The sequence below is a fragment of the Podarcis liolepis genome (assembly GCF_965112155.1).
Source record: "Podarcis liolepis genome assembly, chromosome: 6".
Lineage (NCBI taxonomy): Eukaryota > Metazoa > Chordata > Lepidosauria > Squamata > Lacertidae > Podarcis > Podarcis liolepis.
The window spans coordinates 4,505,915-4,529,912 of record NC_139559.1 but is presented as its reverse complement, the minus strand read 5'-3'; the positions used below and the strand labels follow the sequence as shown (position 1 = coordinate 4,529,912).

At 44.2% G+C, this 23,998-nt stretch overlaps 1 protein-coding gene across 7 annotated transcripts in view; it reads left to right on the top strand.

The window, feature by feature from the left end:
* RAD21L1 (RAD21 cohesin complex component like 1) overlaps positions 1-8,617 on the top strand; it is a 38,556-nt gene extending 29,939 nt beyond the window's left edge. For all 7 annotated transcript variants that reach the window (XM_083507491.1, XM_083507489.1, XM_083507490.1 and 4 more), the window contains exon 15: positions 7,777-8,617. In XM_083507491.1, the coding sequence (XP_083363617.1) occupies positions 7,777-7,965 (189 nt within the window). In that variant the 3' untranslated portion in view covers positions 7,966-8,617. The remainder of the gene's footprint in view (positions 1-7,776) is intronic.
* The last annotated feature ends 15,381 nt before the right edge of the window (positions 8,618-23,998 follow it).

Genomic DNA, 23,998 nt, shown 5'->3' with positions numbered 1-23,998 from the left:
CTTCCTCATTGGTGACCACAGCATATCCTGCTCGTCTGGCACCTTCATGCAGGTAACTGCTACCATCAGTATAATATACAACATCTGGATTTTTCAATGGTTCATCTTTCAGATCAGGTCTACTGGAATAAACTTCATCCATTATTTGGAGACAATCATGTGATTCTTCATCATCTACCTCTGGTAGGGGCAGCAAAGTCGCTGGATTGAGCATATTCACTACTCGTAGATGAATCCTGGGATTTTCACACAATAGGCCTTGGTATCTAGCCATCCTTGGGTTCGTTAGCCAATAACTACCCTTATATTCCATGAGCGTCAGAACAGCATGAGGTACATTCACATACATCGTCTGGCCGAAGGTAAATTTATCAGCTTCTTTGACAAGGCTTGCAGTGGCCGCTACTGCCCTTAGGCATGGAGGCCATCCTTTTGCTACTGAGTCCAATTGTTTTGACAAATAAGCTACTGGACGGTTCCAACTTCCTAATCTCTGGGTCAGGACTGCCGCTGCAATCCCATTCTGTTCATGTACATACAGCTGAAAGGGTTTTTCCGAATTAGGCAGTCCAAGAGCTGGGGCCTCCATAAGTCGTTGTTTGATAACTAAAAAGGCTTGTTGCTGCTCAGGTCCCCATACGAATGGGTCCTTTTCTGCACCTCGAGTGCTTTCATGTAAGGGCTTGGCCAGACTGCTGAAATCAGGTATCCATAGTCTACAAAACCCTGCTGTTCCCAGGAATCCTCTGAGTTGTTTCCTTGTGGTAGGTTCCTTGATAAGGCAAATAGCTTCTTTCCTCTCTGGTCTCAATGCTCGTTGTTGGTGTGAGATGTCAAAGCCCAAATATTTGACCTTTTCTAAACATAACTGTGCCTTTTTCTGGGAAACTCGGTAGCCAGCTTGCCAGAGCAAGTGGAGCAGTTCCTCTGTCCCTTCTTTACAGGTATCAAAATCCTTTGCCGCTAATATAAGGTCATCTACATATTGCAGAACCACCTTTTCTCCAGGTATTGAGGGGTAACTTGTTAGATCCTTTGCCAAGGCAGTGCCAAATAAAGTTGGGGAATTTTTGAATCCCTGGGGCAATCTTGTCCAGGTTAGCTGGCCTTTTGTTCCTGTCAAAGGGTCTTCCCACTGGAAGGCAAATATAGGTTGGCTCTGTGGTGCCAACCGGCAACAGAAGAATGCATCTTTCAAGTCCAATACAGTAAAAAATGTTGCTTCTGGTGGGATCAAACTCAGCAGAGTATATGGGTTTGGTACATTTGGGTGCAAGGTCTCGATAGCCTGGTTTACGAGCCTCAAGTCCTGCACTGGCCTGTATTCATCTGTCCCAGGTTTTCGAACAGGCAAAAGGGGTGTGTTCCATTCTGATTGGCAGGGCTTAAGCAGACCATATTTTAATAGGCGGTCCAAATGTTTCTGGATGCCCTCTGCTGCTCGCCGGGGTAAAGGATATTGCTTTACAGATACAGGGGTAGCCATAGGTTTTAGGGTTACTACAATTGGAGCTATATTCTTGGCCATTCCTGGTGGGCTATTTTCGGCCCATACTCCTGGTGGCACCTGTAGAGTTCGGAGGAGCTTGTTTAACTCTGTATCCAATGTGGGTTGGACTTGCAGGGCTGACATTAGGCGCCATGATTGTTCCTTAGGTACTGAGAGGGAAATTATTCCTGCTGCCTTTGATGGCAGTTTCATTTCTGGACCTCGAGGAGTGAAGGTGATTTGGGCCTGCAATTTGGACAGCATATCTCTACCTAAGAGAGGTATTGGACACTCAGGTATATACAAAAACTGATGGGTTAAACGATGTCCCCCAATCTGGCATTCCAAAGGTTGGAGGAAAGACCTCTTAGCTGACTGACCAGTGGCACTTTTAATGACTACACTCTTGGATGCCTTTTTCTGCAATAGTTCTGGGAGTACTGAGTATTCAGCCCCAGTATCAATCATAAAGTCTATTAAATGGCTCCCTAATTGAATCGTGACCGTGGGCTCCTGGAAGCCTAACTTTATGGAGTCCGGTCGTTCCTAGTCTTGGGTAAAATCCTCCTCTGCCAGTCCAATGACATTGTCCCTACCCCGTCCTTGTCCAGGTCTCTGATATCTTCCATCTCGGGTCATTCCCCGTCCCCGTCCCTGGTTTCTTGGGCCGGAGCCTGGGCCTGGGCCTGGGCGTACTTCTTCCAACCTCAGGGGTTCAGGACACTCCCGCTTCCAATGACCCTCCTTCTTGCAATTCGCACATTGATTCCTTCCCAGTGGTGGATTCCTTCCCCGCCCTCTCCCTCCATTTAAGGGGCGGTAGTCTTGCTTCACTGCTGTGGCTAGCATTACCATCTTTTCCTTCTGCCACTTCTTCTTCTCTTGTTTCTCAGCCTCATCCCTATTCCGATAAACTCGGCGTGCAATGGCCATAATTTGGCTCATCAGCATCCCTTCCCATCCTTCTGATTTCTGAATTTTCTTACGAATGTCAGAAGCGCACTGGGCCACAAAAGTAGCAGTAATCATTCTGCTGTTTTCAGGGGCTTCAGGGTCAAAAGGAGTCCATATACGATAGGCTTCCTGCAGCCTCTCTAAAAAGTCTCCTGGACTCTCATTTGGTCTCTGTTCTACTTCTGAGACTTTAGACATATTAGTGGGCTTCTGGCATGCCCTGCGGATACCTTGCACAAGCGTCTGGCGGTAGGTGGTAAGTCTGGCCAGGTGAATTACATTGTTTGGATCCCAATTAGGATCTTCCAAGGGAAAGTTGTCTTGGAGATGACGGTCAATATTAAAAATATTTCCCACTCTGGCCTGCTCACGCAAATATATCTGTGCCTTTTCAATTATGTCTCTCCTTTCCTCAGTGGTGAACAGAGTATTCAGGAGCTGGCGGCAATCTGTCCAAGTAGGACTATGAGTATTTATTATTGAAGTCACCAAGTCCATCATAGCCTGAGGTTTTTCTGCAAAAGATGGGGTGTGTGTTTTCCAATTCATCAGATCTGTAGTCGTGAATGGAATATATTGCAGGGTCGAAGTTCGAGGTGGCCGTGGTCCAGGTTGCCCGTTAACCAGCACAGGCTCCTCAAGTGCATCAAATACTCTTCTGAGAGGGGCTACTACGTGATCTTTCTCTTCGCTTTGCTCTAGGGGCCTCAAATCATAGGGGATAGTATTTGTCCCAAGGCGTTCTTTTAACAGCTTTATACGCCTGGCTGTATTGCTTGCTGACCGGTTAAGGTCTCCCTGTAACGTCTGTAATAGTTCTCTAGGACTTGGATGTACAGGGGTTTGGGGTGGGCAATCAGTTGTTTCACTAAAGGAGACTGTAGATGGAGTTCTACTGGGACTCACAGATGGAATAACGGCTTCTGCTTGGGCTTTATTATAGGCCTCCAATGCCTCCTGAAGATATTTATCATAATCTATCAAGGAATCAAGTTCTGTGACTCCAGCCCCATTATTCATTCCACTTTCTTGCCTTGGGGTTACAACTGGTGGAGTGTTTGAATTAGGCTCCCTTCGATGTGGAGCATAGGGTGGAGGTGGAAGCACCTCTTCCTCTGGTCCCTCAAAAATGGGTTTGAGTTTATTTGGCAAGATTCCTTTCCTAGCTTCGGCTTTTACAGCCAATAATTTGCATCGTTGGACTTTGCATTCCCTTATCCATGGAGGATTTTTATTTAATGTGCTCAGCCAAGAATCTATATATGAAAATTGTTCTGGGCACCCTCCAGTTTCTTTGGCGATGTTAGACCAAAGTTTACTTACTAAATTTATATCAAAGGTTCCCTGAGATGGCCATCCAGTATTTTGTTTTGGCCACTCTAATTCACATAACGTTCTCAAGTGCTCTGGCGTCATTTTGACTCCATATGCCCCTGAGAAGGCTTTCTTAAAATTATTTAACATACATTCAAGAGGTGTATTTTCCCCCTTTGAACCTCCAACTCCCATTGTATGGCCCTGTGAAGTATCCACTCAGTCACTCACACACTCGTTTTCACACTCAGGTCAGCTGCAGATTGTACTTTCTCATACATACAATGCGCTGGATACTTTACCACACACTACCTCCCAACTTTCCTTTCCCTACACCAGATCAACATCTGATGTACCCAACCACCTAGCGTACTCAGTTCCCACTTACTGAGACGCAGAAGTTTGATCAAGACTTCTCTTCCTCCCAATTAATTGGAGGGCCAAAACCCCTTAGTGCACTTACCCTTAGCTGGTTGCCTGTTTATTTCTCTGGTTCCCCCCGGTCCGTCGCCGTCGGTGGGCAGGGTATCAGACAGACGAGACTTCTGCGTTCCCCTGGAAAAAACTTCCCAGTGCGCGCTGGGTCAGCAGTGAGTGGTCCTCTCTCTTGTATCCTGCCCAGTAAAGGCGAAGGGGCTGCGTTCCAGCAGACCACTTATCCGAGTCACGGCACCATAAAATGTAGCACCCTGCTTGTGGTTAACGCTTAGCTGGAATGAAATATTCAACGCAGCAATAGAGAAATTAAAATAATAATTTATTTGTCAGACAAATAAATGAGAGACACAGTGGTATATGGTTACCAATGCTCTGCCTGCCAGCCCTCATGGCCAGCACTTATATTCCCTCAGCCCAGTCCCCTTGCTCCTCCTTTGGCTGCCTCTGTCCAATCAGCCTGGTTGAATTTCCTATTGGCTGATTGCTAGAACCAATCATATCAGATACACCCATTTCCTATTACCTTTTATGGGAGACAGAGAGCTATATTTTCTTCTATTTATAAATGGCAAACAAGTAGCCATTAACCTCTACAAGGCACCTTAATTACCAGATAACCTTTGGCCTCTCTTTCCCTATTCCCTACAAACCAGATGGTTTTTAATTTCATTTTTAAACAGAGGCTCGGCAACCAGATGTCAGGAGTGCTCCGATAGTGCCTCCCGTTTGGCATGGGTCTGTGGTCTCTTCCAACTCTAGGACTCTATGTCTCTATGAAATAAGAATCTAACATCTAAATTTCATGCTTTCTAAATCCTTTGCATAATTACATTTAAGCCTATATATTTAATACATTAATATATATATACATTTAGAAGAAAGGGAACTTAGTAAAAAACCAGTTTCCAAAAGCAACTTCCGAGAGAAGCCTCTTAGTTTACAGCCCCCTTTTGCTGCTAAAACAGCTGCTGTTCTAAAAGCAACTTCTTCAATTTACCCTTTGGGCTTAAGTCTAAAATGGGAGGCATAATAATTGTTTTTGCAACTTGATTATTCTGTAATTTGTAAGGTCAGTGACCTCGCTTCTCAGCCTTTTTATGACCGCAATAAACCAGGGGCCCTCTTTAAGATGAGCACATCTGCCGATGCACTCACTGCTTGGCATGAGAGATGCTGCCTGGCATGAGAGATACAGATATTTTAAAATATATTTTAAGCTCATTTTAAGAATACAGGTGTTTGATCAAAATATAAGCCTTGATTAAAATGCAGACTATGAACAGATGCCTCAGCAGCAGTATGATTGGTTGGCAGGAACCACCCAATCCTGCTCCAGATAGAAGTGAATCCACAACCTGATTGGCTTACAGTAGAATTCCGGAATTAGCCAATCATGTGCAGCCCATTGTGTAAATAATGTATAGAAAGCAGATACTGTGAGGGGACTTTCATTCATTCCTCCTCACCACTATGAGCTGAATAAAGAGCATGAAATCACTTTGTGCTGTCTTCTCGATGCACAGAGCCTTACTCTTTCCTGAGAGGTGTCTGCAATCTTGAAATAAAAGCCAAGAGAAGCACGCTGTCCAAAATCCCCGTCAGCAACGCCACTGCCACAAGCTAACAAAGCAAAGTTATTGGTGGGGGCAAAGGATGCTTCCTTCCCTTAATGTGGCTCAGCCTCTGTCTCCCGTGAGAGCTGTTTGCAAGGAACTGCAGGCTGCGTGAACCCATCATGAGTCATTCACACATGACTTGGGTGCAAAGCCTATAGCCCCCTCGCGTTGTTCCCCTGCAACTGATGTTAAGAGGCATGCTGCCTCTGATTCTAGAAGTACCAATACCCATCATGACTAGAAGCCATGTGTACCCTTGTCCTCCATTAATTTGTCAACTTGATTCCCCTTTCAACGATATCTTCTTGACCATACCTTGTGATAGTGAATTCAAGTATTTCCTTTAGAACTTCCTTTTGTTTGTCCTAAATCTCCCACCCTCAGCTTCATTGGATGAAAATGCTGGGCTGGATAGGCCTTTGCTCTATTTTTGCAGGGTTCTCTTGATAGTGCTATGCCATGGGTAGGCAAACTAAGGCCCAGGGGCCGGATCTGGCCCAATCGCCTTCTCAATCCAGCCTGCGGACAGTCTGGGAATCAGCGTGTTTTTACATGAGTAGAATGTGCCCTTTTATTCAAAATGCATCTCTGGGTTATTTGTGGGGCCTGCCTGGTGTTTTAACATGAGTACAGTGGTACCTCGCAAGACGAAAAACGCGCAAGACGAAAGAGTTTTCCGTTTTTTGAGTCGTTCCGCAAGACGAATTTCCCTATGGGCATGCTTCGCAAGACGAAACGTCTTGCGAGTTCTTGCGAGTTTGTTTCCTTTTTCGCTAAGCCTTTAATAGCCGCTAAGCCGTTAATAGCCGCTAAGCCGCTAATAGCCGTGCTTCGCAAGACGAAAAAAACACAAGACGAAGAGACTCGCGGAACGGATTAATTTCGTCTTGCAAGGCACCAATGTAGAGTGTGTGCTTTTATTTAAAATGCATCTCTGGGTTATTTGTGGGTCATAGGAATTAGTTCATTTCCCCCCTTCAGAATACAGTGGTGCCTCGCAAGACGAAAAGAATCCGTTCTGTGATTCTCTTCGTCTAGCGGTTTTTTTGTCTTGCGAAGCAAGCCCATTGACGGATTAGCGGATTAGCGCTATTAGCGGCTTTTATCGGCTTTTAGCGGCTTTTAACGGCTTATCTGCTGATCGGATCAGCTGATAAGCGGCTTAGCGGCTTAGAAAAAGGGGGGGAACCAGCAGGAACTCGCAAGACATTATCGTCTTGCGAAGCAAGCCCATAGGAAATTCGTTTTGCGAAGCACCTCCAAAACGGAAAACTCTTTCGTCTAGCGAGTTTTCCGTCTTGCGAGGCATTCGTCTTGCGGGGCACCACTGTATAGTCTGGCCCCCACAAGGTTTGAGGGACTGGCCCCCTGCTGAAAAGGTTTGCTGACCCCTGTCTATGCTATGACAAGCAGCAGGCTTGAATGCTTCATGCTGCAGGGCTAGGAAATCTGTGACCCTCCAGATGTTGTTCGGCTGCAGTTTATTTCATCCCTAATCGTTGACCAGTGTGGCTGAAGCTGACAGGAAGTCCAAAGACTTCTGGAGAGCTGCAGGTTTCTCATCGATGACATACAACATAGGGTGTATGTGGGAGTAGCATGGGCATAGCCAAGGTGGGGCATGGAGAGGCAGCTGCCCCCCAAATCAATAAAAATGTAAAATCAAAAATACATTGCTAACTGAGGTTCTACCCACCCCCGCAAAAAATCCTGGCTATGCCCATGGAGAGTAGTGAATGGTTATGTCTTTATATATGAAGTGAGAAATATGGGGATAAATAGGAAGTAGAAGGGCAATCTGTAAGACCCTTTCACCAGAGCCCAATTCCTTCCATCAGCAAACGTTGTGATGAATATAATACTGAATAGTGCAGCATCTATCACACAGCTGCTCACCAATCATTTTCATGTGTAAAACTGAACTTCACCTCGTTGGTTTATTCCTTTGTTTTGTTCCCTATGCAGGACATGTACCAGACAGGAGCAAAGTCTTTCAGTTTTCTGACCCTCTGTAAAAACAAGACAAAGAAAGAAGTTGCAGAGAAATTCTTTAGTTTGCTTGTTCTAAAGAAAGAACGAGCTATTGAGGTGGCCCAGGCTGCTCCCTATGCTGACATTGTGGTGACGGTGGGTCCAAACTTCCATACTCTCTGAAGAGTAGAGTGGTCTCTTTTGGACCATTAGTTGCTATGGTTGAAAACTGCACTCTGCATTCTATGAAAGTTGTAAAGAGACACCTTACAGCATACCTAGATCTTTGGATTGGACAGTGTCCTCCACTGCATAGATGGGCACATGCACTTAAGAAAAAGAGCTAATAGACTATGGGCAGAAATATTATATTGTTAAAAACAAAAAAAAGAAACACAATGCCTTTGTTTAATTAGCACATCCAGAGTTCAAGCTGTATGTTAGGAGGAACACTGCTGCTGTTGTTGGTTTTTAAAAATGTTAAAGTATAATTTACATAGGCTACCTGTTTTTCTGTTTTCCATATGAAGTAAAGACAGGGTTAGCTATGTTTGATTCTGTATGCAAAACTGGCTGATGGTTAGCTATCAAAATGTGGATATTGGCATGTAGCAATAACGGGAATTCTGTACAGCTGTGGTCTTCTTGGCCAACATTTGTATTATTTAAGATTTTTAGTTACTGCACACTGTATGAAGCATTGTATTAATTTCATTAAGGCAAACGTGATGCTTGTTCTGTAAGTTGCCCTATTTCAGGAACTGGATGCATTTCTGCTGTGCATGCAAGTCCCCACAGACACCACACACTGGGTGCTTGAGTTTGCACTTCACAGACACTTTATTTTTTTAATGATATTTATTAATGTTTCACAAACAATAAAAACAAATTCCAACATTTAAACTACAAAAGCAAAACAAATAAAAGATACACAGTAGAAAAACAGTTGATAGAAGAAAGAAGAAAAAATAAAGAATAAGAACACAGAGAAAAGCCAAAAACTAAAAATAGATTAATATTTTCAAATCTTATATTTTCTTCACTAGTTTCTTGACCTCCTCACACCTCCCTTTTTGTATTCCAGTTCAAATATTAAATTCAGCAAATCCTTACCCTCTAACATTCATCCTTACTCCATATATTAACCTATTATTATAAATATCCATTTCCAATTATCAATCCCTATTTACATTTTCTTAAGCACTTCGCAGACACTTAAAGTATAGTGGCTATGGTGGCTTTGGATTGGTGACACAGGAGTGTTCCAAAAGGAGTGCTACCTGCCTCCTCATCCTACTCCTTGCTTTGCACCATTGAAGCTTGAGGACAGTACCATCCAGGGAGATCCTTAGGCTGCAGAAAGGACCCGTCCCCCCACAGAAAGTGATGAGACAGAGCTATTGCTCACTATGGGTTAGACCCAAAATATGGATGCTGGAACTCTTATAAAATAGTTGTATATATGTATGTGTTCTCCTATATAACCTGTGTCATTAAATACAGTGTTTTGATTCCCCCCCCCCTTTCTATCTCCTGAAACTTTTGACTCATTAAGTAAATGCATTTTTGAACCTGAAATTGTATAATTTGATGCACTGTGAACGGGGGCGTGAAGCTTAGCAAAAATGCCGTCAAACTTAAACAGTGCCAAGAGCCAAACTAGACTTGATGGCCACACAGTAGTTTGCTTAAACCTTAAGCTAGTTACTCAAACCTTAAACCATGCACAAACCAGGGGGGCAAGGGGTCTGATTCCTGGAGCAAAAGCAGCACGGAGATGCTAAATCCTTCCTTGTCCACAGCTGATCTGCTTCATTGAAGTGAAATGGTCCTCAAAAAAGCTTGAGGGGATGGATATAGGGAAATAAGCTGTGGATATATGGGGAGGGTTTTGCACCTCATATTTGTGTCCCTATTAGTAATAATAATAATAATAATAATTTATTATTTATACCCCGCCCATCTGGCTGGGCCTCCCCAGCCACTCTGGGCGGCTTACATAAAAACCAAAAATACAATAAAATATCACACGTTAAAAACTTCCCTGAACAGGGCTGCCTTAAGATGTCTCCTGAATGTCAGGTAGTTGTTTATCGCCTTGACATCTGCTGGAAGGGTGTTCCACAGGGCGGGCGCCACTACCGAGGAATATTATTAATAATATTAATAATAATTAGGAATATTATTTGATATATTATACCTGTTCATGGTTCACTGGATCTTCATTGGATCTCAGTCCGTAGCTGTTTGGATTCTTGGCTTTGCAGCGACTTCATTCCAATTTGGAAAACTTTGCAGCCTTAGAGAGCTGATTTGCCCATGTTGGGGGATTCTGAGAGGCCTCTTTGCTCTCTGCCCTCCCCAGTGCCACAGAAGATGCAGGGGAGTCTGAGAGTCAGCTGGATAGCAGAATGGCACCCAGTCACCCATGGAGGCAAACGTGATTTTTTGGGGGAAGCTTTTAAGCTTGCTTTTGCAAACTTTGACATCATTCCTAGTCCCTGTTGTCTAAAAACTGTACACACAACACACACACACACACACCCTTCACGTGTGATTCAGAAAACCTTTGCAAGTCTTGGCCCATGCAGCTGGAGCACACACATTGAGTTGTGTCAAAAAGCCCCACCACCCCACCCAATTGGCGCTGGGGGTTTCCCTAAGCTTTCAAAGTAGGTTTGGTAGTGTTAAATAGTGGGTAGACATAGCAGACGACGCAGCGATTTTGTAGCACCCTGCTTGTGGTTAACGCTTAGCTGGAATGAAATATTCAACGCAGCAATAGAGAAATTAAAATAATTATTTATTTGTCAGACAAATAAATGAGAGGCACAGTGGTATATGGTTACCAAGCTCTGGCCTGGCCTCCTGCCATTATGGCCAGCACTTATATTTCCTTAATCCAGCCCCCTTTGCTCCTCCTATGGCTGCCTCTGTCCCATCAGCCTGGTTGAAATTCCTATTGGCTGATTGGTATAACCAATCACAAAAATACACTCATATCCTACTGTCCTTATAAGGAACACAAAGAGCTATATATAAATGACAAATAAGTAATAATATATCTTACATGGAATCTTAATTACCAGCTCACCTCTTGCCCTCCTTGCCCTACTGCCTTCTAAAACAAATGGTTAATCTTAAATTTTTATCTTAAACATATGTCAAGGATCTTGAGTTTCACATCAATATTGAAAGATCTCCTTCATTTGAAGGTTTCTAAACAAATATCTGACAACTTATATATCAGAATTGCTCGGTTGGCGTCTCATTTCTGGCAGGGGGCTGGACTCAATGGCCCCTGTGGTCTATTCCAACTCTAGGACTCTATGATTCTATGAAATAAGAATCTAACATCTAAATTTGTTACTTTCTAAATCCTTTGCATAGTTACATTTAAGCCAGCATATTTAATACACAACACAGGTAGCTTCTTTAAAGAATAAAGCCTTTGTAAAGAAGAAAAAGAACTCAGTAAAAAGGAACACAGTAAAAAACCGTTTTAAAAGAAGCCTGTTCCCCTGTTCATACTCCCCCCCTTCTCCAGCCAGTTGCTTGTCTCTTCCAAGTGCTCTTGACCTTTTGTCCTGTGACTCAAGTTTAAGGCACATGGTTTTATTTTACTGTTTACTCATTCCTAATTATATTTATCTCTGCCTTTGTTATCTTCTGTAACATGTAGGGTCAATGTCCTGCTCTTTAACCTGTAATTCCAGCTTTTACAACTTTGAGAAACTTGTCTCCTGCTACTGCTATCAATCAAGTGGGGGCCCCTTGTCTTAGGAGAATGGCCAAGGTTTTCTCTGCCTGGCATGAAACGATTGAAAATCTACTTTTGAAAATCTAAGCCCTCTTTAATATACAAGTCCTAATCAAACATTAATAAAATGCAGGCTTATGCCTGATGCCTCATTCCCCCCTTTCAAGCTCAAGGACCTTCATCCCAAGTGTCCTTGATAGCTTGACCTTCATCATATTCCTGAGGTAAAGCTCTGTATAGGGCCATGATATGAGGTAGAGTTTCATTTGAAACCATCTTGCTAATTGTACTTCTAAAACATGAAATGATACATGGCATCATACATAAAACCATTACCACTACTGTCAAGAAAAACAAGCAAGACAATAGTATCCCTTTGAGTCCTGTGACATTAGGTAACCAATTGGTGAGCCATCCCATATCCCATCCTTCCCATGTTTGTACTGGGACATGTGCTATATTCTCCATCTTTGTGGCCAACACACGGATTGCCTCACCATTATCTGAAATGTTAAAGCAACAGGCATTCCCTGTCAAGTTCAAGACTCCACATAGGCCTCCCTGCTTGGCAAGTACATAATCCATTCCCATTTTCAGCTGCAAAATGGCGGCTCTACTTTCATCCAACTGTTGTGCAATAAGTCTCAAACTCCGGGCCGTTGCATTGGTTACAAGTTCCACTACTGCTTGCAATCGAATTATTCTGTTTAGATTATAAATAGGATCCCGTGCCCCTTGTATGAGCTCACCAGGATTCCAGGAGGCAGGATTATAATAGGCTATAATGCGCCCTGGCGGCCAATCATCAGTACCGCTCCGACTTTGGGTACTTCCTCCTGCTATATGAGAAATATCAGCGTTTCTTCGTGTACGCTTGGCCAAATTTAGTGGGCATAATTCACATTGGTGGTAATACCCATCCCAGGAAACAAGTCCCACTCCATTTGGAAGGGAGTTTCTTGTATGCCCATTCTCCACATATCCACCACAACCATCGTGTCTGAGGTCTTTGGTACGTGGAGTACAGAAGGCGAAATAGCAAAAGAGGTAGAGAGTTCACAGTGCAGTATGTTAGATTGCCTTTTTCTGTCACAGTTATGTTCCATACCACTTTCCATGCATGAATAAAAGGAGGTGCACAGGGCAAGGTATTCCGAGTTCGATAGGTAGTATCGTGTGCCCAGGTATTCTTAATATAATCCCAAGTATAGTGGCAATGAGAAGAGCCTACCATGGGAGAATCAGCTGCATCTGATGATTTATGTACACAGAATTCCCCTTGTACAGGTATAACTCGTAATGGTTTAGTTGAGTTCCATCCGGGGAAATTCTGTACTTCTGTTTGGTGTGGCATTTCGCTTACCATACCAATGGCATTTAATGGTATTGGTAATAGTGATAGCATAAATATTAGTCCCAATATAATTCCCCCAGTGACAGGAATGGGGAACCACCAAGACCAAAACATATATCCCAAGGATCCCCAATGTGTAATATCTCTGATAATTGTTCCACAAGGGGGCAGTCAATCAATTGTATAAGAGAATCTTCCCTTTCACAGCCGCTGGTTCAGACGCTCCTCAAGCTTCAGGCGTGCGCAGGTCAGCCAGCTTCCAGGTTTGTGGCTGCAGCAGGCCGGTCGTCTAATGTTGCCCGTGACCCAGCCCGTTCCCGGTAGGGCTAGATACAGGGGTTTTTGGAGAGAGTCAGTTTAAGAGGATTAGAGGGGTCACCTTTGCACGTCCAACTGCCTTCGGACTTCTTCAAACGGGAGTGATGAATCCAGGGGGTCACCTCAGCTACCTTCACCGCTGTTGGAGTAGAGAGCAAGACGGTGTAAGGTCCACGCCACTTAGGTGCAAGTGGATCACGTTTCCACTCTTTCACCCATACGCTATCGCCAGCCTGGAACTGATGAATCGGCTCGGCAATGCTGCACGGCGTGCGCTCGAGGACCCACCTGTTAAGAGAAACAAAAACACGGGAGAGAGATTGCACTTGTCCCTGTGTCACATGGTCTCCTATTTGTTTAAGATCAGCTGGAATATCCTGAACAAAGGAGGGCGGCCTCCCATACAGGAGCTCAAAAGGTGACAACTTAAGTCTTTTGTGGGTGTGCACCGAACACGAAACAGTGTTATGGGTAACACGTCTACCCTCCTGAGACTTTAGACATATTAGTGGGCTTCTGGCATGCCCTGCAGATACCTTGCACAAGCGTCTGGCGATAGGTGGTAAGCCTGGCCAGGTGAATTGCATTGTTTAGATCCCAATTAGGATCTTCCAAGGGAAAGTTTTCCTGGAGATGACGGTCAATATTATAAATATTTCCCACTCTGGCCTGCTCACGCAAATATATCTGTGCCTTTTCAATTTTGTCTCTCCTTTCCTCAGTGGTGAAGAGAGTATTCAGGAGCTGGCGACAACCTGTCCAAGTAGGACTGTTAGTATTTACTATTGAAGTCACCAAGTCCATCATAGCCTGAGGTTTTTCTGTGAAAGATAGGGTGTTTTCCAATTCATCAGATCCGTAGTTGTGAATGGAATGTACTGGACAGGCTCCTCAAGTGCATCAAATACTCTTCTGAGAGGGGCTACTACGTGATCTTTCTCTTCGCTTTGCTCTAGGGGCCTCAAATCATAGGGGATGGTATTTGTCCCAAGGCGTTCTTTTAGCAGCCTTATACGCCTGGCTGTATTGCTTGCTGACCGATTAAGGTCTCCCTGTAACTTCTGTAATAATTCTCTAGGACTTGGATGTACAGGGGTTTGGGGTAGGCAATCAGTTGTTTCACTAAAAGAGACTGTAGATGGAGTTCTACTGGGACTCACAGATGGAATAACCACTTCTGCTTGGGCTTCATTATAGGACTCCAATGCCTCCTGAAGATATTTATCATAATCTATCAAGGAATCAAGTTCTGTGACTCCAGCCCCATTATTCATTCCACTTTCTTGCCTTGGGGTTACAACTGGTGGAGGGTTTGAATTAGGCTCCCTTCAGTTTCTTTGGCGATGTTAGACCAAGGTTTGCTTACTAAATTTATATCAAAGGTTCCTTGAGATGGCCATTCAGTATTTTGCTTCGGCCACTCTAGTTCACATAACGTTCTCAAGCGTTCTGGCGTCATTTTGACTCCATATGCCCCTGAGAAGGCTTTCTTAAAATTATTTAACATACATTCAAAAGGTGTATTTCCCCCCTTTGAACCCCCAACTCCCATTGTATGGCCCTGTGAAGTATCCACTCAGTCACTCACACACACGCTTCGTGGGGTTTCTTGCCCAGATGGAGTCGCCTCACTGGGAACCGAAGTACTACCCACTCCACACTCAGGTCAGCTACAGATTGCTCTGTACTTTCTCACACATACAATGCGCTGGATACTTCACCACACACTACCTCCCAACTTCCCCTTTTCCCCCACCAGACCACCATCTGATATACCCAACCACCTAGCGTACTCAGTTCCCACTTACTGAGACGCAGAAGTTTGATCAAGACTTCTCTTCCTCCCAGTTAATTGGAGGGCCAAAAATCCCTTTGTGCACTTACCCCTGGTTGGTTCCGTTTCCCCCCGGTCCATCGCCGCCAGTGAGCAGGGTATCAGACAGACGAGACTTCTGCGTTCCCCCTGGAAAAATTTTTCCAGTGCGCGCTGGGTAGGCACAGTTGTCCTCTCTCTTGTACCCCGCTCAGTGAGGCGAAGGGGCTGCGTTCCAGCAGACCACTAATCCGAGTCGCAGGCACCATAAAATGTAGCACCCTGCTTGTGGTTAACGCTTAGCTGGAATGAAATATTCAACGCAGCAATAGAGAAATTAAAATAATTATTTATTTGTCAGACAAATAAATGAGAGGCACAGTGGTATATGGTTACCAAGCTCTGGCCTGGCCTCCTGCCATTATGGCCAGCACTTATATTTCCTTAATCCAGCCCCCTTTGCTCCTCCTATGGCTGCCTCTGTCCCATCAGCCTGGTTGAAATTCCTATTGGCTGATTGGTATAACCAATCACAAAAATACACTCATATCCTACTGTCCTTATAAGGAACACAAAGAGCTATATATAAATGACAAATAAGTAATAATATATCTTACATGGAATCTTAATTACCAGCTCACCTCTTGCCCTCCTTGCCCTACTGCCTTCTAAAACAAATGGTTAATCTTAAATTTTTATCTTAAACATATGTCAAGGATCTTGAGTTTCACATCAATATTGAAAGATCTCCTTCATTTGAAGGTTTCTAAACAAATATCTGACAACTTATATATCAGAATTGCTCGGTTGGCGTCTCATTTCTGGCAGGGGGCTGGACTCAATGGCCCCTGTGGTCTATTCCAACTCTAGGACTCTATGATTCTATGAAATAAGAATCTAACATCTAAATTTGTTACTTTCTAAATCCTTTGCATAGTTACATTTAAGCCAGCATATTTAATACACAACACAGGTAGCTTCTTTAAAGAATAAAGCCTTTGTAAAGAAGAAAAAGAACTCAGTAAAAAGGAACACAGTAAAAAACCGTTTTAAAAGAAGCCTGTTCCCCTGTTCATACTCCCCCCCTTCTCCAGCCAGTTGCTTGTCTCTTCCAAGTGCTCTTGACCTTTTGTCCTGTGACTCAAGTTTAAGGCACATGGTTTTATTTTACTGTTTACTCATTCCTAATTATATTTATCTCTGCCTTTGTTATCTTCTGTAACATGTAGGGTCAATGTCCTGCTCTTTAACCTGTAATTCCAGCTTTTACAACTTTGAGAAACTTGTCTCCTGCTACTGCTATCAATCAAGTGGGGGCCCCTTGTCTTAGGAGAATGGCCAAGGTTTTCTCTGCCTGGCATGAAACGATTGAAAATCTACTTTTGAAAATCTAAGCCCTCTTTAATATACAAGTCCTAATCAAACATTAATAAAATGCAGGCTTATGCCTGATGCCTCAATTTCTCCAAAGCAGCTCTTTATTTGTAAGCTGGAACAGAACTGAACAGCAAACAGCTCAGCCGGCCTGCTTTTATAGGCAGCCGGCTGTCAACATTGTAGCAACAACCACCCAGGGTTTCCTGCCTAAAGTAACTGACGTGGACCTGAGTAAAAACTATATACACGATACTCCTGGTGGCCAGGGTGAGAACTTCAATACATAACAGGTAGGAGTGTAGTGGAGCATGGGGGGAGAAGAGTGAGAAGTTCCACTGCATGAGGAGAAGTCATTTGCACAATGACTTCAATTGGCTTCAACCCATCGCGTGTGTTTTGTTTTGTTTTTAAGAAAGGCAAAGAAATGGCCTGCACATGTATGCATGCACACAGACACACACACACGCACAGGGAGCACAGCTATTACCCACTGCAACAAGGCTCTTACCACTCAGCCCCACCAGTTGCATAGAGAGAGGCAGAATATTTGGGACTGACACTCAATAGACTTCTGCTCAGGAATGTGTGAAAACTGTCTGCCATCTCATCATCTAGCTATGGTTTGCCTCTGAAACATCTTGGTGCATGGCTCTTTAGAGACTGCATCTGGCAGGAGGATGTAAGCTTTTCTTCCCATTACTTACCTGGCCACCTTCTGTATTGGAACAGAGGAAGCTGCCTTCTACTGAGTCACACCAATGGCCCATCTAGCTTGATACTGCCTACATCAACCGGCAGTGGCTCTCCAAGGTTTCAGACCTCTGAGCTGTCTCTGTGAAATATCAACTAATAATAATAATAATAATAATAATAATAATAATAATAATATATTGTCATTGCCCCCTTCGGGGACAACGAAATCACTTGACTGCTCCATAAAAACACTAATTAAACAATACAGTATAATACAGCAAGGGAGATTAGATGACTTTCAAAGTCCGGGCTTCCCATTCAGGGCCGTGATCGCTCTGGAGAAGAAGCTGTTCTTAAGACGACTCGTTCTTGTCTTCATCGTCCTGTATCTCCGTCCCGACGGCAAGAGCTCGAAGAGACAGTGACCAGGATGCGATGGATCTTTTACTATGTCCAGTGCCTTCCTATGGCACCTTGTGGCATAAATCTGCTCTAAGGTGGAGAGTGGGCAGCCAACAATGCTCTCAGCTGCCTTAACAACTCTGCACAACCCCATCCTGTCCCGGGTAGTACAGCTTCCGTACCACACACATAAGCCATAAGTGAGCACGCTCTCAATGGCACAGTGATAGAAGGCAAGCAGCAGTTTCTGCGGAAGATGGTTTTTCCTTCGTATTCTCAAAAAATACAGTCTCTGCTGCGCCTTCTTCACAAGCCCCCTTGTGTTGACACTCCAGGACAGATCCTCTTGTAATTCAATGCCCAAAAATCTGAACGTTGTTACCCTCTCCACACAGACGCCATCAATCAAAAGTGGCTGGACGTTGCTCTTCTGTCTCCTGAAGTCCACCACAAGCTCCTTTGTCTTCCTTGTATTTATGAGCAAATTGTTAGCTCTGCACCACTCTGTCAGCCACTCCACCTCATCTCTATAATCCGTTTCACCCTCCCTAATATAGGTGGTGATAGAGCAGTACCCACTACAAAGGCTTTAGTGAATGTGTGCTGAACTGGACTAGGTTTGCCTGCTCATGTCAAAGAGTAGCACTAAGGGCATCTACACTGCACTTACACTCCTCATCTGTTCTTCTGAAAAGTCTGAGAAAAGGCAGACAAACCACAGGGAAATGTAGGATGAGAATTGCTGACAGCATTGTATAAAGGTAAAGGTACCCCTGCCCGTTTGGGCCAGTCTTGCCAGACTCTAGGGTTGTGCGCTCATCTCACTCTATAGGCCGGGAGCCAGCGCTGTCCGCAGACACTTCCGGGTCACGTGGCCAGCGTGACGAAGCTGCATCTGGCGAGCCAGCGCAGCACACGGAACGCCGTTTACCTTCCCGCTGGTAAGCGGTCCCTATTTATCTACTTGCAGCCGGAGGTGCTTTCGAACTGCTAGGTTGGCAGGCGCTGGGACCGAACGACGGGAGCGCACCCCGCCGCGGGGATTCGAACCGCTGACCATGCGATTGGCAAGTCCTAGGCGCTGAGGTTTTACCCACAGCGCCACCCGTGTCCCTTCAGCATTGTATAGAAGCCCCTATAAAAAGTGAGTGAATGAAACATGGTAATTGATTCATCCGGACAGGAAGCATCTACAGGGATAATGCAGTTGCAGAATTAGTGCCTTCATTCTTTCTTGGAATGAAGACTTCATTGCTTGCCAGCTATATACAGCACACAAAAGCATACCTAACAGTCAATTTACATAATCTGAGATGCACTCTAGAATATGGTCTGACTGTTTCAGTTCGTGCAAAAAAAAAAAAAAATCGGCTCACAAAGTGTTGAAGACAAGGCATATTTGGCAAACATTTAGGGTTCCACCAGCTGTTCCACTAGGCCTTTAGTCAGGGCACAGCCTGACTCCCTCCTTTGGCAATCTTCACAGAACTTTAGCCTAATGGTTGCCATCAATTTGAGTTGAGTTAATTTTAATGAAATGATTTTAGAATGCTGTATTATTTTATTGTTGTTAGCCACCCTGAGCCCGGTTTCGGCTGGGGAGGGTGGGATATAAATAAAATTTATTATTTATTATTGTAGGAATTGGACCCAAATTTGAAACACATCAACAAAGATGAGTATGTAGCATACTCATCTTTTTACAAGTCCTGAAATACACAAGTGCTGAAATAGTTCCCAATTCTAATTAACAAGACCTGGCTTACACACACAGTAGAATGGGTTGGTAGAATCCGGAGGTGGTAGAGTAAACTTTACCACTTCAATTTGTAGACCACAGATGCCATTTTAAACTTCTGCACATGAAGCTCCCTGCAAGTAAAAAAACAAGACACTTGCTATGCTACTTTCCTACTTGCAGGGAGACCTGGGGGGGGGGGGAGAGAGAAGCATTCAAAAATGTTATTCCTGGACCCCTACCTGAAGTGATGCAGTCTATTCTACTGCCTCAAAACTCTACCACCTCATTTTGTGGTATACGTAAACCAGACCTAAGAAACGGAAAGCAAGATGGGCCTATATTAGGATGCAGAGCTCTGTGTATAATAAGAGACAATCCAGTTTTTAGCAGCACTGGTTTACTGCTTTGGTTGCATTTGGGAAACCATTGTGGTTGGGGGCCAAACCTGCCATATCTGCCGTTCCTGGCTTCTCCCTATTATGAGTCAAACTAGAAGGGACCTCAAATAAATGTTTGAATCTCATACTTGGGATTCTCTTTTCTCTTTCCCGTTATCTTGGAGGAGGCACATCCCAAACATGGAGTTCATAAACATGTTTAGTGTCGCATCTAGGTTAAGAAAGTGGCAGGGGATGCACAATGCATTTCTGTGAGCAGAAATATACCTATTGCGTGTTTCCTGGCCAACGCTCCAATCTCAGCTGTATCTGCTTCATGCATCTAATGAATTGAACTAGATAGTCCATGAAAGCTTACACCATTATAAATTTGTTAGTATTCAAGGTGCAAGACTTCCTGTTTTTCAGAATAATGATGTTGCCTTGCTTGCTTTAAAATACACTCCAGAAATTCCAGGTACCGTATTTTTTGCACCATAACACTCACTTTTTTCCTCCTAGAAAGTAAGGGGAAATGTCTGTGCGTGTTATGGAGGGAATGCCTACGGGTGGCATGCCTACGGATTTTCCTCCTCTAAAAACTATGTGCGTGTTATGGTCGGGTGCGTGTTATAGAGCGAAAAATACGGTAGTTTCTTTGTATATATGCCAGTAGCATTTTCTAAAAGTATAATGCCGAGAGAAAGCATTGAACCAAGTGAGCCAATTTTTTGAACTGAAAGTCAACATGACAAAAATTAGGTGAGAACATCTATGCTTCCCCATAAAGCAGGATTCAGAATGTGGCATCAATGTGTCTACTGGATCCTCATTTAAAGCAAACAAAATGAGCTCTTCTAAGCCCTTGCAAGACCTCCAGGAAGGCTCTTCATTAATGCTTTTTACAAATTGTAATTTGCACTTCTGGTAGCTACGGCCTGGTTTGTTATTGCCCTTATGTCATTTCACTCTGGAAGCAAGAGGGTTCTTCTGTTCTAACAGGTTACTTTTCTATTCGCTTCAAGAGTCTTCATGAAATTGCTGGTAAGTATTCCTCTGTCTTGACTGGTACCCAATTTCATATGCCTCTGAGAGTGAACTGTAGTTACTGGGTGAGTCGTGAGTGTATGAGGAAGGATGTGGGGGAATTTATGGAAAGCAACCCAAAATTAAATCTTCTGTGTCTCACACTTTCCCACTAATAGGTAGAGAATGATGATGTTGTTTGTGAACAATTGGGTTGCATTTGGTACTTTCCTTGGAGGCTGGTGATAATAGGATGTGTTGCTGATTTGTAGAGGACGTGTGCGCAGAGGTAAGAATCATAGAAGCGTAGAGTTGGAAGGGACCAGAGAGTCATCTAGTCCACCCCTCTGCAATGCAGGAAGATGCAGGTGACCCACAAGGGGATCAAACCCGTAACGGTACGATACGATAATCTTTAGTGTCATTGTCCCATACAGAACAATAAAATTGGGGGGGGGGGATCTACGTAAGACATTCAAAGCCAACAAGCCTGCTATCCCAGCTCTCCCAGCCTGGTTAGCTCCCTAAAAACTCTGATATCCCATTTTTAAAATACAATATACTCCCATAGAGACTCCTTACACTGCATTTAAAACCAAAATCGCATTTGGATAGAAACTGCTTCTCAGGCGGCTAGTCCTAGTCTTTATAACCCTGTACCTTCTTCCAGAAGGCAGAAGCTGAAAGAGATCATTTCTGGGGTGCGCACTAACCTTGGCGTTATCAGCACCCCCCTCTAACCAGCTGAGTGAAGAGTATAGAAGTCCACAAAACGGACACGGAAAGTCCCAAAACTTAGATAAGGAACTCTTTAAGTAGGCAATGGAACATTTTTTTCAGTGTTAGAATATAGCAGGCATGCCCAACAGGTCGATCGCGATCTACTGATCTCTACCCTCAACAACTCTGGCTCCTTCGATGACAATGGGTTGATCACTGCCAGTTTTTATACTGTGAGTAGATCGCATTTTCTTGGGAGTTGGATGTGCCTGGGATAGAGCAAATGCAGTGGTTAAAATAATTAATTAATTTTAATACATTAAAAACCTGACAGTACCAAACTATTGAAGGCTTTTTACCAAAGCCAGACTAAACGTCTTTCCTTCTGCAGTGTTGGATGGCAGGTTGAGAGGAGTTCCCTACCAGGACAGACTTTGCTCGTGTGCTCAAGACATCGATTCCATAAAACATATTCTGTTGCATTGTGCAAAATATGAGCAGGCCAGGGCTGAACTGATATTACCCTTGCTGGTACCTTTCCCGGGAAAATCAGAGGCTCACTATGTCAGGTTCCTATTGGAAGACCGGATAAATGCTAGAACATTAGCAGTGGCCAAGTTTTTATCGGTGGCTGCAAGAACAAATGATCCCTATATTCTGAACAAAATGCTTGTTTAACCTGGAGGTAGGCTGTATGAATTGTGTATTGCTTTGTAATGATTTGTTGGGTCTCTGGACCGTAATAAAGATTGATGATGACATAATTGCATGTTTGGTAGTATGGTGTATCTAGGGCTGCCATACGTCCAGATTTCCCCGGACATTCCCAGGATTTCAAAGGTGTAACTGTATACCGTCCTTTACCTGTAGATAATCATAGAATCGTAGAATCATAGAATCATAGAGTTGGAAGAGACCACAAGGGCCATCGAGTCCAACCCCCTGCCAAGCAGGAAACACCATCAGAGCACTCCTGACATATGGTTGTCAAGCCTCTGCTTAAAGACCTCCAAAGAAGGAGACTCCACCACACTCCTTGGCAGCAAATTCCACTGTCGAACAGCTCCCTTAGCCGTTCCTCATAAGGCATCCTTTCCAGGCCTTTGACCATTTTGGTTGCCCTCCTCTGGACACGTTCCAGTTTGTCAGTGTCCTTCTTGAACTGTGGTGCCCAGAACTGGACACAGTACTCCAGGTGAGGTCTGACCAGAGCAGAATACAGTGGCACTATTACTCCCCTTGATCTAGATCTAGATGCTATACTCCTAGATCCCAGGGCAGTTTCTTTGGGAGGAAATGTGGACTAGAGATAACAACAACAACCACACTTGGCTACCATTATTTGAGTGTCCTTTGTTTCCCCCCCCCCCCCAACCAGTGTGGTAGCAGAGCTGAAAGGCTGCTCAAAAAGATCAGAACAGTGCAGGAGAGGATAGCACAGTATGGGATGAACACAGAAAAGTACCAGCCAGTGACACGGGGCTGGGGCGGGCAGGAAATGAGTGTCATCCGTGTTAGGAGATGAAGACCAGCAGGGGGCTTGCCCGCAAGGGGAAGGAAAATGCCCTTGAACTCTGCAGTAGCTGGAACAATACAGTAGCATAGAACGAAACACTGGCAGAACACTGTACTGCCAGAAACTGCACAAAACGAAAAATAAGCGCACAGGCTGATTTGTTGCTTTCATAATGCCGTTGTATTTTGCTCTCTCTCTTGTAGGGTTCCCCGTTTGATCCTTAGCTACAAATTATCCTGAGTTCTCACAGTGTGATGCTGGCTCGCTGAAAAACCACAGGCAGCTTCTGTGTTAGGTGATGGTTTTCTGAAGGTGCCGGGTGGGTGGGAGGAGACGGGATACTATTCTGTTGCATCACAAGGGGGTGTCATACACCAGAGAATGAGGATAAACACATTTGAAAAGGGAGGGGGACACCTGGTGGGTTGCAGTTTTGAGCAGAGAAATGGCTGGCAGGCGGAGGAAACATTCACTGCTGCCCCCTCCGCTTCTCTTCTCCAAGTCTCTCCTTCTGCCTACAGCTTTTCTCCCTCCCCCCAAAAGCCATTTAGTTACCATGGAACACTTTTGCATGTAACATGTAGTCTGTCACATCAGTTGGCACCTTTGGGATAATCTTACCTTGTGGGGCTGGAGATAAAAGGAGGAAATGCAACAATAACCTTTACAGAGCAAGGGTATCAGAGAGTCCTCTAGCCCCCCAAAAACTTAGGTAAAGGTAAAGGGAGCCCTGACCATTAGGTCCAGTCATGGCCGACTCTGGGGTTGCACGCTCATTTCGCTCTATAGGCCAAGGGAGCCCCCAATTTTTTAGTACTACAAAAAAATCTTTAGAGGAGGAAATAATCTCCAGTGTACAGTATACTGTGGACACTGAATGCTGACATTGGGGGAAATTGGGATAGGATGGGAAATCATCTGGGATGCATAGTGCATTTATCTTGGAAGAGGGCATGAGTGGCACTTCAATAATTTGTTGCAAGTCCTATTTTATTTCTATTAATAACTGCAAAAGATTAGCTGAGTAGGAAGAGCAGCAGGATCCTGTGGTGGATGAAAAACTTATTTACAGTAGCCTAAGTTTTATGGGGGACGTGGGTGGCGCTGTGAGTTAAACCA